Below are 14,044 nucleotides of genomic sequence, written 5' to 3'. Positions count from 1 at the left end.
GTGTATCAGTGTCCCTGTGCTTCAAAATGGTGGTGGAGGCACTTGAACTAAAGCTTGTTTAATGAGCTTTAGTTCAAGTGCCCCCATTGCCATTTTGAGTGTGGGGACTTTTATACATGAGATGCGGGAGGCCAGTGGAGCACGGTAATTACCACACTCCGGCAGACGATTAATTGTGTCTACTCTAATGCCCTGTAATTACAGTGGTTTGGAGAAGCCACCGCACTTGTGTACAGGCACCCAAAAAGAATAACTTGATTCCATTGTAGTAGGACTATGATGAGGTTTCCATTAGGCCATGTTGAAGTTACACAAACTCTCATTAATTCTTTTTAAAATTACTTAATACCTTTTAAGTAGAGTGTAGCGGAGCACTAGGGTGCTTGCTACTAAGAAGGGCTGCTGCCAATCAGCTGGACAGTCCCAGGTGCCGGTTGCCATAACAACTAAGCAGGTCATGTGGCCAGAAGGGGGCCGGCCAGGCCGGGCCGGGCCTTTGTAAACAGCACAGGCCAGAGCCTAACTAGCAGTTCCCCTCTGGCAGCTGCAGGAGCAGGAGCTCTGCGGGAGAGCTGAGCAGCAGAGTCACTGGTGGTGGTCGGACCGGCTGCAATGATGCGAGGGGAGAGAGAGAACCCGGACAGAGGTATGAGAGAGAGCCAGCATTGAGCGGAGCTGGGTTTATAAGCTCGGGGCTTATGATTGTGTTGTAAGCCGGTAGGCTTCTGGTGTTTGAGTTATAGCCGTTTGGCTCCCGATTCAGTTATCGTTATACCGGAGGACCGGGTGAGGCTGTAGGGGTGTGAGGAGGCCTCATGGGAGCTCCCCAGTAACCTGGGGGTCCCGGGTGCCCAGTAGTGGCACAGCGAGGGGTGCCAGTGGGACACAGCTGTTGGCGCTGGAGAGGTGCAGCGTATGGGGTTTCGGACCCCATCCCATGAGGGTGGTATTTTGCCCGGTGGGGCAAGCGACCCAGGAAAGGGTCGAGGGGCCAGGCACGGCTGTGGCCACCTGAGCCCCAAGCGCGGGAAACGCGCGAGTGAGACCCCAGAGTGGGCAACGACCATGGGAAGCATGGGGGTAGAGCCCCAGAGAGGGCGGCAAGCGCGAGGAGTGCAGTGTAGGCCCCAGAGTGGGCGGCAAGCGTGAGAAGCGTGGCAGAGACCCCGAGAGGGGCGGGAAAGCCCAGAGATGGGCAAGAGGCCCCCTGAGGGGGCGAGGTGCATAGAAAGAGTAAGACAGGCTCCAGTGGGGCGTAGCCTGGGCGAGACAAACCCAGAGGCGCAAGACAAGGGGGCGCTGGTTGTGAGGCTAACCCAGAGGCGCCGGGCAGGGCGCAGGGAGACGGAAGGACCAGATATTGTCCACGAAGAACTGCGAGGCTTGGGGCGTGCTAAAGGGGAGGTTGGAGGCACGCATCGCCCATAAGGCGGAACGGGGCATAGAGCGGAATAGTGTCCAAGGCGAGACAAAGCAGCCTCCCTTACTGAACTTACAACATCAGAGACGTGATGGGTGAGTTGAAGGTGCTGGATCACTTAATTGGACATGGCTGGGGGCGCTAGCAGGATCACGGCCGCCCCTGCACCCACTCCGTGACATAAATATTTTATATTGGTTACAGCTTTACATTTTTAGTAGATAGAAGTGTAATAGATAACAAAACTTAATAGTGAAATACAAAGCATAAAGGAAAGCCATTCCTTTATGGCTTATAAAGACAGCCTCAAAAAAAGAGTTGTGCATGTGTTTCAGTTGTTTAAACACTAATTTTGGTTCTGGTTTTGGCTGGTAATCCTCTCCTAAAGAAGTTACAAGATGCTCAAACCTGAGCACTCAGTTGACTGGATAGGCATTTTTTTGGCAAAAGTTTAGTTTTTTAAGCAAAATGCTTCACAAAACATTTTAGAATTGTGAGATTTTCTTTTAAAGATTTTCCTTCTTCGCTTGAGTTGAGCTTAAGGAAAGCTGCAGCTGAAATTTCAGTGGCTGGGGAAAGCAACTCAGGTTTTTGTCTGTGGGAAGTTGTTATATTTTAACTGAATACATTTAAGTGGATCACTTGAATTGCTGCACACCCTTGTGTGAACCATTTAGATTTGGTTTAGTGCTTGCTATAACTGGTTTGTATTGGTAAATTTACTGAACCAAATTATATGATTTAAGCAAAGAACAAACCATGTTGCCTGTGTAGGGTTTTGCACAAATTTAACTTGGTAGATGTGCAAACAGGTTAATCTGTCGCAAGCTGTGGACACATTTAGTGGAGTCCTATCCAAACAGTGGCATATTTACCTTTTGAATAAATCAGGGCTAAATTCAGTGCTTTCAAATAACTTTCAGTGCAGAGCCTTTGTTTCTCAGGCTTTAAAATGTACAACTCGTTCAATTGTACAAAACTACCACAGTGATTCAGGTTTGTTTTAGATTTTGCCTCTCTAGTCTGTGTTGGCAGTATTAGTTTTAAATACTGTAACTTTTCTAATCTAAGTAATATCACAGAGCAGGGGTGTCAAACACAGCCTACAGAATTGGTCATCTGGGCCATGAGAAGCTCTACGGACAAGACCACCCACCTCTGCAGGCCACATTCACTCCACAGGACTTGTCATTGTAGCTGCTGGAGCCCCTGTAGCGGCAGCATGGAACCCTGCTGTTTTGGTGTGGTTCCAGAATCTAGGAGTAACACTCCCTTCCTCCCCACTCCCCTTATCCACCACCAAAATCAGAGCTTTTAGTCACTGCTGGCAACTAAGTTTGGTGGCAGGGGAAAAGTGGGGCGAATGGCAGCAGCTTTAATTCCTTGGCTTCTGGAGCTGCATCAAAGCAGCGGTTCTAGGAGCCATGAGGATTAATACTGATGTGGGCTCAAGCCCGTGGGAGACCAGTGGTTTTGACACTCTCTCTTGCTTTAGAGCAGGGGCAGGCAATTACCGAGTTTTGGTAAGCTGCATGGGTAGCCCTACTCCAGGTGGCCCACCCCCTGGTCACTATCTTGTTACTAGAAGTCCCACCCCCTAACCCCTGACATTCGCCACCAGAAGTCCCTCCCCTTGCTCTCAGAAGTACTCCTTTCAGCAAGGGGTTTTGCTGCCTCAGAACCAGAAAAATACCAAATTATATTCTAAAAAGCGATCATATACAACATTCATTAATTTGATTTCAAAAAATATTTTTGTCCTGATTTACATGCATTTGTGTAGTGTACATAGGGGTGATTGCACAGTAGCTTAAAATGAAGTCTTACACTTGTATATTGTGTGGGGGTGGATATAGGTTTGTGGGAGGTGTGGGTATGTGGGGGGTGGGTGAGTTTGAGGGGAGGGTGATGGGTTTGTGTATGGCAGTGTGAGGGGAAGTGTAGGTGCATGTGTATGGAGGGGTGTGTATGTGGGACTCGCATTACAAACACACGCACACTCTGGCCCCATGTCTGCACACGTGCACACTCTGGCCCCGTGCCTGCGTGCGCACACATGCACACACTCTACTCCTGTGCCTGCAGACATGCGCATATTCTGCCTCTGTGCCTGCCTACATGTGCATACACACATACACATCCCTACTAGCGCAGTCCAGGGATGCAGCTGGGAGCCACAGCCACCTTTTGCTGGAGCAGGGCAGGGGCAAGAAAGCTGGGAACTGGCTGGGGGTGGCCAGGGCTGCTCAAGCCTGCAAGCCTGCCGAGGGCTCCCTCTGGGTCCTACTGTCCCTGTCTCCAGTCAGCTTTGAAAGGGAGCCAGGGCAAATAAATATTAATTTACTACATTTTTTAGGTGCTCCACAGGCTGGATAGAATGGCCTGGTGGGTCGGATTCAGCCTGCAGGCTGTATTTTGCCCACCCCTGCCTCATATATTGTAACAATTGAATATAAAGGACACAAGCAACAGCAACCAACCTCCCTTCCCCATCCCCGCCCCCCTCCAGCCCACCAAATAACAGCTACTCTACCAACCTCTTGTTTTACAGTAAGCACCTCTCGGCTAGTTGATCATCTCACTGCTACCATATAAGCTGTTCAAATAAGAAATGCGGTTAATTCATACCTGTCTGGCTGCCTTATAGAAAATGAGCTTTTCTAATGGAATGTATAATTGAGAACTTACAATCTGTAGATGCAGGAAGTAGGCTTGTTTTCTTCCACAGTGGTTGCCTTATGACTAAATGCCATGATCAGTAAATCCTGGGGATGTTTTTAATAAAAAAGAAACTTGCTGATTTAAGTCATTTCATGGATTTTCTGTGCAACGTCAGGGTTGATTACATCAAAGTTTAGTTTCTGAATTTTAGAATGAACAAAATCCAAATGTTTCATTGATAAGTTCTCCTATTCTGGAACATACCAGAGGAATAAATAAAAATCCAAAAAATTAGATCCCACTTAAAGGCAGAACAGTACATTAACTTAACAGTGACTGCAGGGGCAGATCCAGAGGGAGCACAGTGGTGCAGTTTCACCCTCTTTAGGACCATACTACAAGAGCAGCAGCTGATCTAAAGGCTCATTCCAATTTCAAGAAATGTTAAGTTAAAAAAAAAAATAAAAAAATCCTAAATGTCATTTCCTTAGACCCTAACATATAAAATCAAATTATTATTGGAATTTTCATTTTTAAAGACCAAATGTTTCTTACAATATTTTTTAATTTATTTCCTTTTTTGGCTGGGTAGGTGACTGGTACAGTGGTCCTGCAGATGATCTTGAGACAGAACCTGATGAGGAATGGGTAAAAAATAGAAAAGATGAAAGTCGTGCTTTTCAGGAGTGGGATGAAGATGCTGATGTAGATGAATCTGGTAAGCAAAATCTAAATCCAGTTGCTATGAAAATTCATTCATGATAAAGAAACAGAAATCTTGAAGAGTTGCTATCACACAGCTATAATTTTACAGAGGCAAATACAGATAACTTTAAAAAGAACAAAACTTTATCTTAATTGTTTTTATTATACACGCTGTTATGAATAAATGGCAGTGCATATAACCTAGTTTGAATCTGAACTTTATTGGCCAGTTTCAGCTGGCAGCTGTAAATGAAGATTAAACTGCTATGCTTAAAATTAAATGAATTCTTTACTTAGTCTTAGGTGTTTAGCTTACAGCTTTTATATGTTGTGGGGTATAGTAGGTCTCCAGATATATTTGCTCTGTACAGGCATACCTCGGAGATATTGCGGGTTCGGTTCCAGTCCACCGCAATAAAGCGAATATCGCAATAAAGCGAGTAACACGAATTTTTTGGTTTCCCAGTGCATATAAAAGTTATGTTTACACTATACTGTAGTCTAAGTGTGCAATAGCATTATGTCTAAAAAAAAAAAAAAATGTACATACTTTAATTAAAAAATACTTTATTGCTAAAAAGGCTAACCATCATGGAAAAATGGCACCGATAGATTTGCTTGACGCAGGGTTGCCACAAACCTTCAATTTGTAAAAAACGCAATATCTGCGAAGCGCAATAAAGCGAAGCGCAATAAAACGAGGTATGCCTGTATTAGCTATTTATACTTTATTTTTCTTTACAAAGGCAAAGCAGTAGAAGCATCTTCCACCTCCATTGTTGGTACTCAGTTGCCTCTCAGTTAAAACAAACAAACAAACAAAAAAAAACAAAAAACAAATGTCAAAAACAACATAAGTCATTTAAAAAAAATCTGCGATTTGATAGCTACAAATTTTATGACTGTGCTACTGTAGCCTGGCTGTAAATTATGCTTCCTATCTCAAATTTGGCTGCCTCCTTTCCAGCTCTCTGCTTTTTTCATCATGAATTGAACATTGGGAGGGCAAGGTTGTAGGTGTTTTATTCTAGCCTTTTCTCTTTGACAAAAGTTCCCCATCTCAAAGATGAAATTTAGAGTAGTACTTCCCTTTTGGTATGCAAGTTCCATGATAAAACTGACATTAAAAATATTGTGGTAGAAAGACTATGATCTTGGAATCCTTTTGGGTACAATGGTACTTTTTGATGGCATACTATAGTTTTCTTACTGCTAGCACTCTTTGAGACTGCAGACTGCTGTCTGCTTTGTAGACCACAACCATGATCCTGTGTAATCTCTGGTCTGATCAGTTCAGTGTGCCATATGTGGGATTATCAATGCAGAGGTAATTGGCAGCTTTACCTGCTGCATGGTAAGTATTGTCAGTCCTTGTGTATTAATAAGTATGATGTGCTGTCTGTAATTAGTAAAATATTTAATTTCTGTGCTTCTAATTTAATAGTAGTGAATGGTATTTGAATTACAACTCAAATGAGTGTTCGTTTGTGTCTTGTCTCTAACAAGAGTCAGCTTGTCTCTAACAAGTGGTGCTGGCTCCTACCCTGGGGGTCTTTAAGAGGAGGTTAGATGAACACCTTGCTGGGGTCGTTTGACCCCAGTACTCTTTCCTGCCCTGGCAGGGGGTCAGACTAGATGATCTACTCAAGTCCCTTCCGATCCTAGAAACTATGAAACTATGAAGACACAGTGAGCCTCAACCAATTCCAGAATTTTTGGTGTGAGAGGGCCACAAAACACAGAGTATTGTGCACTTTGCTTGTTTGATTATGGTGGTGTTTTAAGGTTTTGGAAGCAATCTGTAAAGTTTGAAATTATGCACAATCTGTAAGACACATTCCTCAGCCTTTCTGAGCTCTTTAGCAGCAAGATAAACCGGTGGTAGACCCACATCTTTGCAGCCTGCTCTCTGGAGCCAGATTTCAGTAAAACTTTTGTGTTTTTATTAATTTCTTCTTTGCATTATTTCAGGTACAAAATTTGTAGGCTTTCTAAACCTATGGTTTGTAAATCCTGGATGTAAGAAGGTGAGATGAACTTTAAATTGATCAAAATTCATTATTAATTTTTTGTTGTTTTTTTCTTCTCTCATTTATTTTGTAGAAGAGGTTGCGGAAGAGTCGCTTGCCATTAACGTAGCACAGAAGGAAAAACATTTACTTCATGGCTTAATTCATAATGTTCTCCCATATGTGGGTACTTCAGTGAAATCACTAGTACTGGCCTACAGTTCAGCAATTTCTAGCAAAATGGCAAGTATTGTCAACCCTTGTATGTTAATAAGTATGGTGTGCCATCTGTAATCAGTACAGATATTTAACTGCTGTGCTTTTAATTTAAAAGTGAATGGTGTTTGAGTTGCAACTCAAATTAACTGTTCATTTGTCTTGTCTCCGTGGTTTCCCGTATAAGCTGCTTGCATTATTTCTGTTTGCTCTTCCTTTTCTAGGTTAGACAGATCTTGGAACTGTGTCCTAACTTGGAATATTTGGATTTAACTCAAACTGATATTTCAGACTCTGCATTTGAAAGGTTAGCTACTTGATTTTAAAACATAGTATTTATAGATTTTTTTTTTCCTGTTGAAACAGCATCAGCATTGCAGTGACCAGTACAGAACTTATACTTCAGTAACCAACAGTCACATTAAAGTAACATTAATTTTATACCTAACAGCAAGCAAAGCTTATAACCTTGGAATGGAACGTATGTAAAAGCTTTTGTTGTTTTACTGTTGTACAGAATCCTGAATATAACCATGCATAAAAACTGAATTGGGTTGTAATATTAAAACTCACTCTTGAAGGTTACCTAGGCTGTGTATTGACTCAGATTTTTTTTCCCTGTTGCTCTAGGGCTGATATAGCTTAATATTTGGAGTGCAACTATTTGTAATGTGCAATCAGGTAGAATAGAGCTCTGTTCATAAGGACTTCTGTTGAGTTTTACAGAAAAGGCTGCAGAAATTTTATTGACTTCAGTGAGGTGCTAGAGACGTGAGGCCTGCACTAGTTTGTTACGTCTTTGTGCAGTTTTAGAGTCTAAAATTACATGTTTCAGTAGCCAGTGTGTTCTCATGTGGGGATTATGAGGATTACAGGGTCTATGAGATACTATTAGAGTTTGTAACCAGTGAGAGAGACTTCCTAGTATATGTAGGGTCTATTTCATATGTTGAACAGGTAACAATACTTTGTCAGCTGTGCTAGAAAATATTACAGCTTCCTAAAAGCTAAAAGCAGTGAGCTCTCTAGAAAGATGCAGTTTCTGTGGAAGTTACTTGATGCAGAGTACTTAATTTCTGTCAGAAGAACAAAGACCCTTGTGCCTCCCACAAGACAGTGAGCCTCAACCATCTCCACCCACATCATTTTGTCAGGCATCTGGTGATAGTTACAGTCCTTGCCCAGGGTACTGTGAAGATGCAACTACATTATTTCTCTTGTCTACAGGCTGCCTTGTAAATCTGTTAAACAGTTGTGGATCTCTGAGGGCTAATGTTCCTATTTTACCATTCTATTTTGCAGTAATGTTATTGAATATGTTGTATTCTCTGTTCCTTTAGATGAACTTAGCCTTTTTGGGTGCGTACACATCAGTTCTTACGGCAATTGTGCTTTGAGCAGGGGGCTGGAGTAGATGACCTCCTGAGGTCCCTTCCAACCCTAATTTTCTATGATTCTAATGAATTATTTTCTCTAGTTCTTTCAGAGCTGAAGCAATTGAAGTATAAATATTAGTATTAGAATTTAATTTCTTTGTGGAAGCCAGACTCTTTCTTGCCTAGAGAAATTGTTTGTAAAATCTTTATTACCATAACTGCACACACTTTTCTAATTTCAGTTGGTCTTGGGTTGGCTGTTGCCAGAGTCTTCGCCATCTTGATCTGTCTGGTTGTGAAAAAATCACAGATGTGGCCATGGAGAGGATTTCTAGAGCTTTGGGAATCCTGTCAGCTCACAACAGCAAAGGAGCACCAAAAATTTGCAGAAACAGGAACGTGAAGACTGTGTGGCGAAACAAGGACAATGCTATGCAGTCCAACAAGAAATATACTTGTTTGCGTGACATAAATAATGAAAATCTTATTGAGGGAGAAGGTAACGAGCATAATTGGAGTAAGCCTGTCAGCTCTGAAGGGTTCAGCTCTGCCTATGTCTGGATGTTAGATTCAGATGATCTGGCTGATATTGAAGATGCTGCAGAATGGCGACGCAGAAATGTCGAGGGACTTTGTTTGATGGAACCAGCATCTAATCTTAGTTGTTCAGCATCTTGTTATAATAAAGACATTTTTGGACTAAGGACTACTGTCTGTTGGCAGCAGCATTGTGCTTCTGCTGCCTTGACATATTGCGGACACTCGTTTTGTTGTGCTGGAACGGCACTAAGAACTATACGAGCACTTCCAGAGCCCTCTGCACTGTGTAAAAAAACAGCAAGGACTAGACAGTCAGAGGGAAAAGACTTGGCATACTCTGGGTGTGAAAAATCAGATGAAGAGACTGCACGAAGTCTTCAGTTCCTCAGTCTGTCTGGATGTTACCAGATCACAGATCGTGGTCTCAGGTAAGAAGTTGATAACTGAAGTCAAAGAGCACCTCATATTTCTTGTGTTTGTTGATATCAGTTGGCTGATGATAGTGTGAGTCTTTTCAGGAAAATGTCCAGTTTGTTTTTGAAACACTCATTCAGAAAATTAAAAATAGACATGTTCTCCTTTCAGTGCTAGTCCATTTGCATATTTCCATTGTAGGTACATAAGCATATCAAGCACTAAAGCTTGGAGTGCTCTTTGTACTGTAACAGTACCCATATGGTATGTATATATTCTGACTCTTGTGCTCTGCGCTGAATGTGTAAAGGAAGCCGTGTACAGGCTTATAAGTCGTTTCAGTGGGAGGTCTGCATCCCTGCCATCCAGAGTTTTTCTCAATCACCTTGGCTTGAGGGCATTCTCTTTTCACCGCATTCAGCTTACAGGTTTTGGTAAGCCTTGTGCCTTTTCTTATGTACTCTTGAGAGTACATTTCTTACCCCTTTTTACTTTTTCCCTCTTTTTCTGTCTCTGTCCTCCGGCAGCCTCCTATGCCTGCTCTGCTGTGCGCACGCTTCAGCTGTGTGGGGACAATGGGTTTTGTCCAGTGCACTGGGATGTTTCCCAGCACACCTGTTCTACTTCATTTGGTGACATCTATTTATACTTTTATAGGGAATGTGCACATGGAAACACACAAAGGAGAAGGAAAAGTCCTTTATTACTGACCTGAGGTTTTTTGAGATGTATTTCCAATTTACACCTACATTTTCTGTTTTGGGAGACCTGATGGCCTGGGATTTTGTGGCTGAAAGGGAACTGAGGCAGAATTAATACAGTACCTTTTTATGACCTAAGTACAGAGCATGGGAGACGCAAGGAAACCTAGGGCTCCTATACACGTGCAGGGACCTTGTTCCACTGTGCTGGAACAGACTCGATGTTGGAGTGTCAGTGCAGACTCGAGCACAGAAATTAATGCAATCCAGCAGCCTCCAACATCATGTGTATCAGTGTCCCTGTGTTGAAAAATGGTGACTGGGCACTTTAAACTAAAGTTTGTTTAGTGAGTTTTAGTTCAAGTTGCCCCGCTGCCATTTTTCAGCATGGAGGCACTGATACATGCGACTCTTTGGGCACTTTTAATTAGTGCAGCTCTCCAAGCTGCGCTAATTAAAGGACCCCCAAACACCTCTCAGAGCACATGTATCAACACCCCTACACACAAAACTGGTACTACTCAGGCAAAAAAAAGCTTCCTAGCTCAAGGAATTGCAGCACATGTGCAGTGGAACTGTGTGTATAGACAGTGTACTCCATTTGCTGGTAAGTACCATATTGATTTGCATACCATATGCATCTTTTCCCTGAAAATTGACTATCCAAAGTTAGGATATGTGTCTTAAGCAAGCAAACTGATTTCTGTGGCAGAATGGAGGCAGGGGGGTGCTGAAATGGTGGCAGGGGGCAGTAGCAGATCACCCATGGCTGATTTCTTTGGCCTAATGAAGCAGGAGCAGAGTCGGTCATTAGCATTACTCTCCCTCTCCTGGCTGCGGGGTTAACAGCTACAGGTTGACTCTGGGTTGACAGTAGTGGTATTGTCTGAGCAGTAGGGGAAAAGTGACACTGATAGCTGGACTCCACCTCTGCTCCAAGTGGCTGGGGGGGGTGGTAGTTAGCCCTGGGGGAGCTGGTCTCTGGAAAAATCTTGTTTTAAATTCATTCTGCCTTCCCAAAACAAGGTGCATCTCTTATGTAGGGGTGTGCGGTATGTCAATTAATTTAGTAACTATGTTTGAGCAGGTACCATTCAGTGTTGCACTGTCAGCTCATATATGGGTCTGCAGGAGTGTGCTGCTACCACAACTAACAAAAAAAGAAAGAGAATGAAAATATTTTTTTACATGGGGCAGTGTTTGGAGAAAAAAGCCAGGGTGGTTTTGTAGTTGTGCAACCTCTAGGAACACAATAATTAGAACTGGTATTTGAAAATTCAGAAAGATGTAAACTGTGAGAACTCCCTGAGCTCTTCTTTCCTCAAAAGCTATTCCATATGATGAGGAAATCTCCAGAGTACTGCTGTGCAGTCGGCTTAATTTAGGTGTGTAAGTTGAGACATTCCTCCATTCTCATAAAAATATGAAATGCATTCACATAGAGATTTATTGTTTTATAAAACGACCTTTGTTTTTGACATAATATATAAGGTTTCATGCTGTTACTTTTTCAGTTTTTATAATTGAATAGAATTTTTGACTTGTAACACTCTTTGAAAATTTGCTGCAGCTTTTCCATGCCTCGACTGCTCACTGGCAGGATGGAAGAGAAGACCGCCTCCCTGGGGGTGGGGGAGTGGCGGGGATCCACCTTTCCTCCCCTCCCCGCTTCCCTGTGTCCCCTAGACGAGCTGTCCATGGCTCTGCCCCAGCCCCACTACCTCCCTCATCGTGGGGCTCTCATTCTGCCCCCTCGCAACCCACAGATTTACCCCATCTCCCTGCAGATTTACCAGCCAGATGCTGCTCTCCAAGCTGCCCAGCTGTATTCCTGGCTGCACGCATGCTGCAGCTGCGTACATGCACATAACATTTATCAGTGACATTATCAACTGCACCAACCAAAAACAAGCCAATTGCCGATAACCTCAATTTTCCTTTTATTGGTACCGATCTGATATGGACTGATATATCGGTGCACCTCTATAAGAAACATTGCTGAGGATGCAGGAGCAAACCATCCCAATTTTCAGGGAAAATAGCAGATGAGCAGGTCCAAAGAGGTGATCCTCCCCCTCTATGTGGCACTGGTCAGGCCGCAGCTGGAGTATTGCGTCCAGTTCTGGGCGCCGCACTTCAAGAGGGATGTCGACAGCATGGAGAGGGTCCAGAGGAGGGTCACTTGTATGATCAGGGGACAACAGGGCAGGCCTATGAGGAGAGGCTACGGGACCTGAACCTGTTCAGCCTCCAAAAGAGAAGGCTGAGGGGGGATCTTGTGGCCTGTTATAAACAAGTCAGGGGGGATCAGCAGGCATTGGGGAAGTCACTGTTCCCCCGAGCACCGCCAGGAGTGACCAGGAATAACGGTCACAAGCTGGCAGAGGGTAGGTTTAGGTTAGATATCAGGAGGCGCTACTTCACAGTCAGGGCGGCTAGGGTCTGGAACCAGCTTCCACGAGAAGTGGTGCAGGCTCCTACCCTGGGGGTGTTTAAGAAGAGGTTAGATGAACATCTTGTTGGGGTCAGTACTCTTTCCTGCCATGGCAGGGGGTCGGAGTAGATGATCTGCTCAGGTCCCTTCCGACCCTAGAAACTATGAAACCAGCTTGGCTTAGCAGAGAAGTCTTCAGTGAGCTAAAGCACAGAGAGGAAGATTGCAAGTAGAAGCTTGGCCAGATGACTCAGGAGGAGTATAAGAATATTGCTCAGGCATGCAGGATGAAATCAGGGAGGCCAAAGCACAATTGGAATTGCAGCTAGAAAGGGACATGAAGGGTAACAAGAAGGGTTTATATAAGTATGTCAGGAACAAGAAGGCCAGGGGCTACAGCGTTAATCCCTTACTGAAATGGAGAGGCAGCATAGTTCCAGATGATGTGGAAAAGGCTGAAGTGCTCAATGCCTTTTTTACCTCAGTCTTCACAGGCAAGGTCAACTCCCAGACTATTGCACTGGGTAGCACAGTTTGGGAAGAAGGTGAGCTTTCAGTGGTGAAAGAATAGGTATGGGACTGTTTAGAAAAGCTGCATGTGTACAAGTCCGTGGGGCTGGATGGGATGCACCTGAGGGTGCTGAGGGAGTTGGCTGATGTGATTGCAGAGCTGCTGGCCTTTATCTTTGAAAACTCATGGCGATCAGGGGAGGTCTTGATCAATTGGAAAAGGGCAAATTAGTGTCTGTCTTTAAGAAAGGGAAGAAGGAGGATACAGAGAACTATAGACCAGTCAGCCTCACCTCCATCCCTGGAAAAATCATGGACCAGGTTCTCAAGGAATCCATTTCTAAGCACTTGGAGGAGAAGGAAGTGATTAGGAACAATCATCATGGATTCACTAAGGTCAAGTCATGCCTGACCTACCTGATGCCTTCTATAATGAGATGACTGGCTCTGTGGATGTGGGGAAAGCAGTGGATATGATGCACCTTCACTTCAGCAAAGCTTTTGATACAGTCTCCTGCAGCATTCTTGCAAGCAAGCTGATGAAGTGTGGGTTGGGTGAATGGACTATAAGGTGGATAGAAAGCTGGCTGGATAGTCAGAGTCAACAGGTAGTGATAAAATGGCTTGATGTCTAGTTAGCAGTCAGTGTCAAGTGAAGTGCCCCAAGTGTCGTTCCTGGAGCCAATTTTGTTCAACATCTTCATGAATGATCTGGAAGATGGATGGAGTGCACTCAACAAGTTTGTAGATGGCACCAAGCTGCACGGAGTAGTAGATAAATTGGAAGGTTGGGCTAGGATTCAGAGTGACCTAGACAAATTGGAGGGTTGGGCCAAAAGAAATCTCATGAGCTTCAACAAGGACAAGTGCAAAGTTCTGCACTTAGGACAAAAGAATCCCCTGTGCCACTACAGGCTTGGGCCCAATTGGCTAAGTAGAAAAGGACCTGGGGATTACAGTGGACAATAAGATGGATATGAGTCAGCAGTGTGCCCTTGTTGCCAAGCAGGCTAGCAGCATACTGGACTGCATTACTATGAGCATTGCCAGCAGATCAA

The 14,044-nt window shown here is 43.9% G+C and overlaps 1 protein-coding gene across 2 annotated transcripts in view; it reads left to right on the top strand.

The window, feature by feature from the left end:
- FBXL5 (F-box and leucine rich repeat protein 5) overlaps positions 1-14,044 on the top strand; it is a 64,739-nt gene that overhangs the window by 34,991 nt on the left and 15,704 nt on the right. For both annotated transcript variants that reach the window (XM_090035622.1, XM_090035623.1), the window contains exons 6-9: positions 4,674-4,799; positions 6,890-7,038; positions 7,236-7,318; positions 8,630-9,355. In XM_090035622.1, the coding sequence (XP_089891748.1) occupies positions 4,674-4,799; positions 6,890-7,038; positions 7,236-7,318; positions 8,630-9,355 (1,084 nt within the window). The remainder of the gene's footprint in view (positions 1-4,673; positions 4,800-6,889; positions 7,039-7,235; positions 7,319-8,629; positions 9,356-14,044) is intronic.

Source organism: Crocodylus siamensis, chromosome 2, assembly GCF_052110815.1.
Source record: "Crocodylus siamensis isolate JL-2025a chromosome 2, ASM5211081v1, whole genome shotgun sequence".
In the NCBI taxonomy this organism is placed as follows: Eukaryota; Metazoa; Chordata; order Crocodylia; family Crocodylidae; genus Crocodylus; species Crocodylus siamensis.
This window is presented reverse-complemented; position numbering and strand designations above follow the sequence as displayed.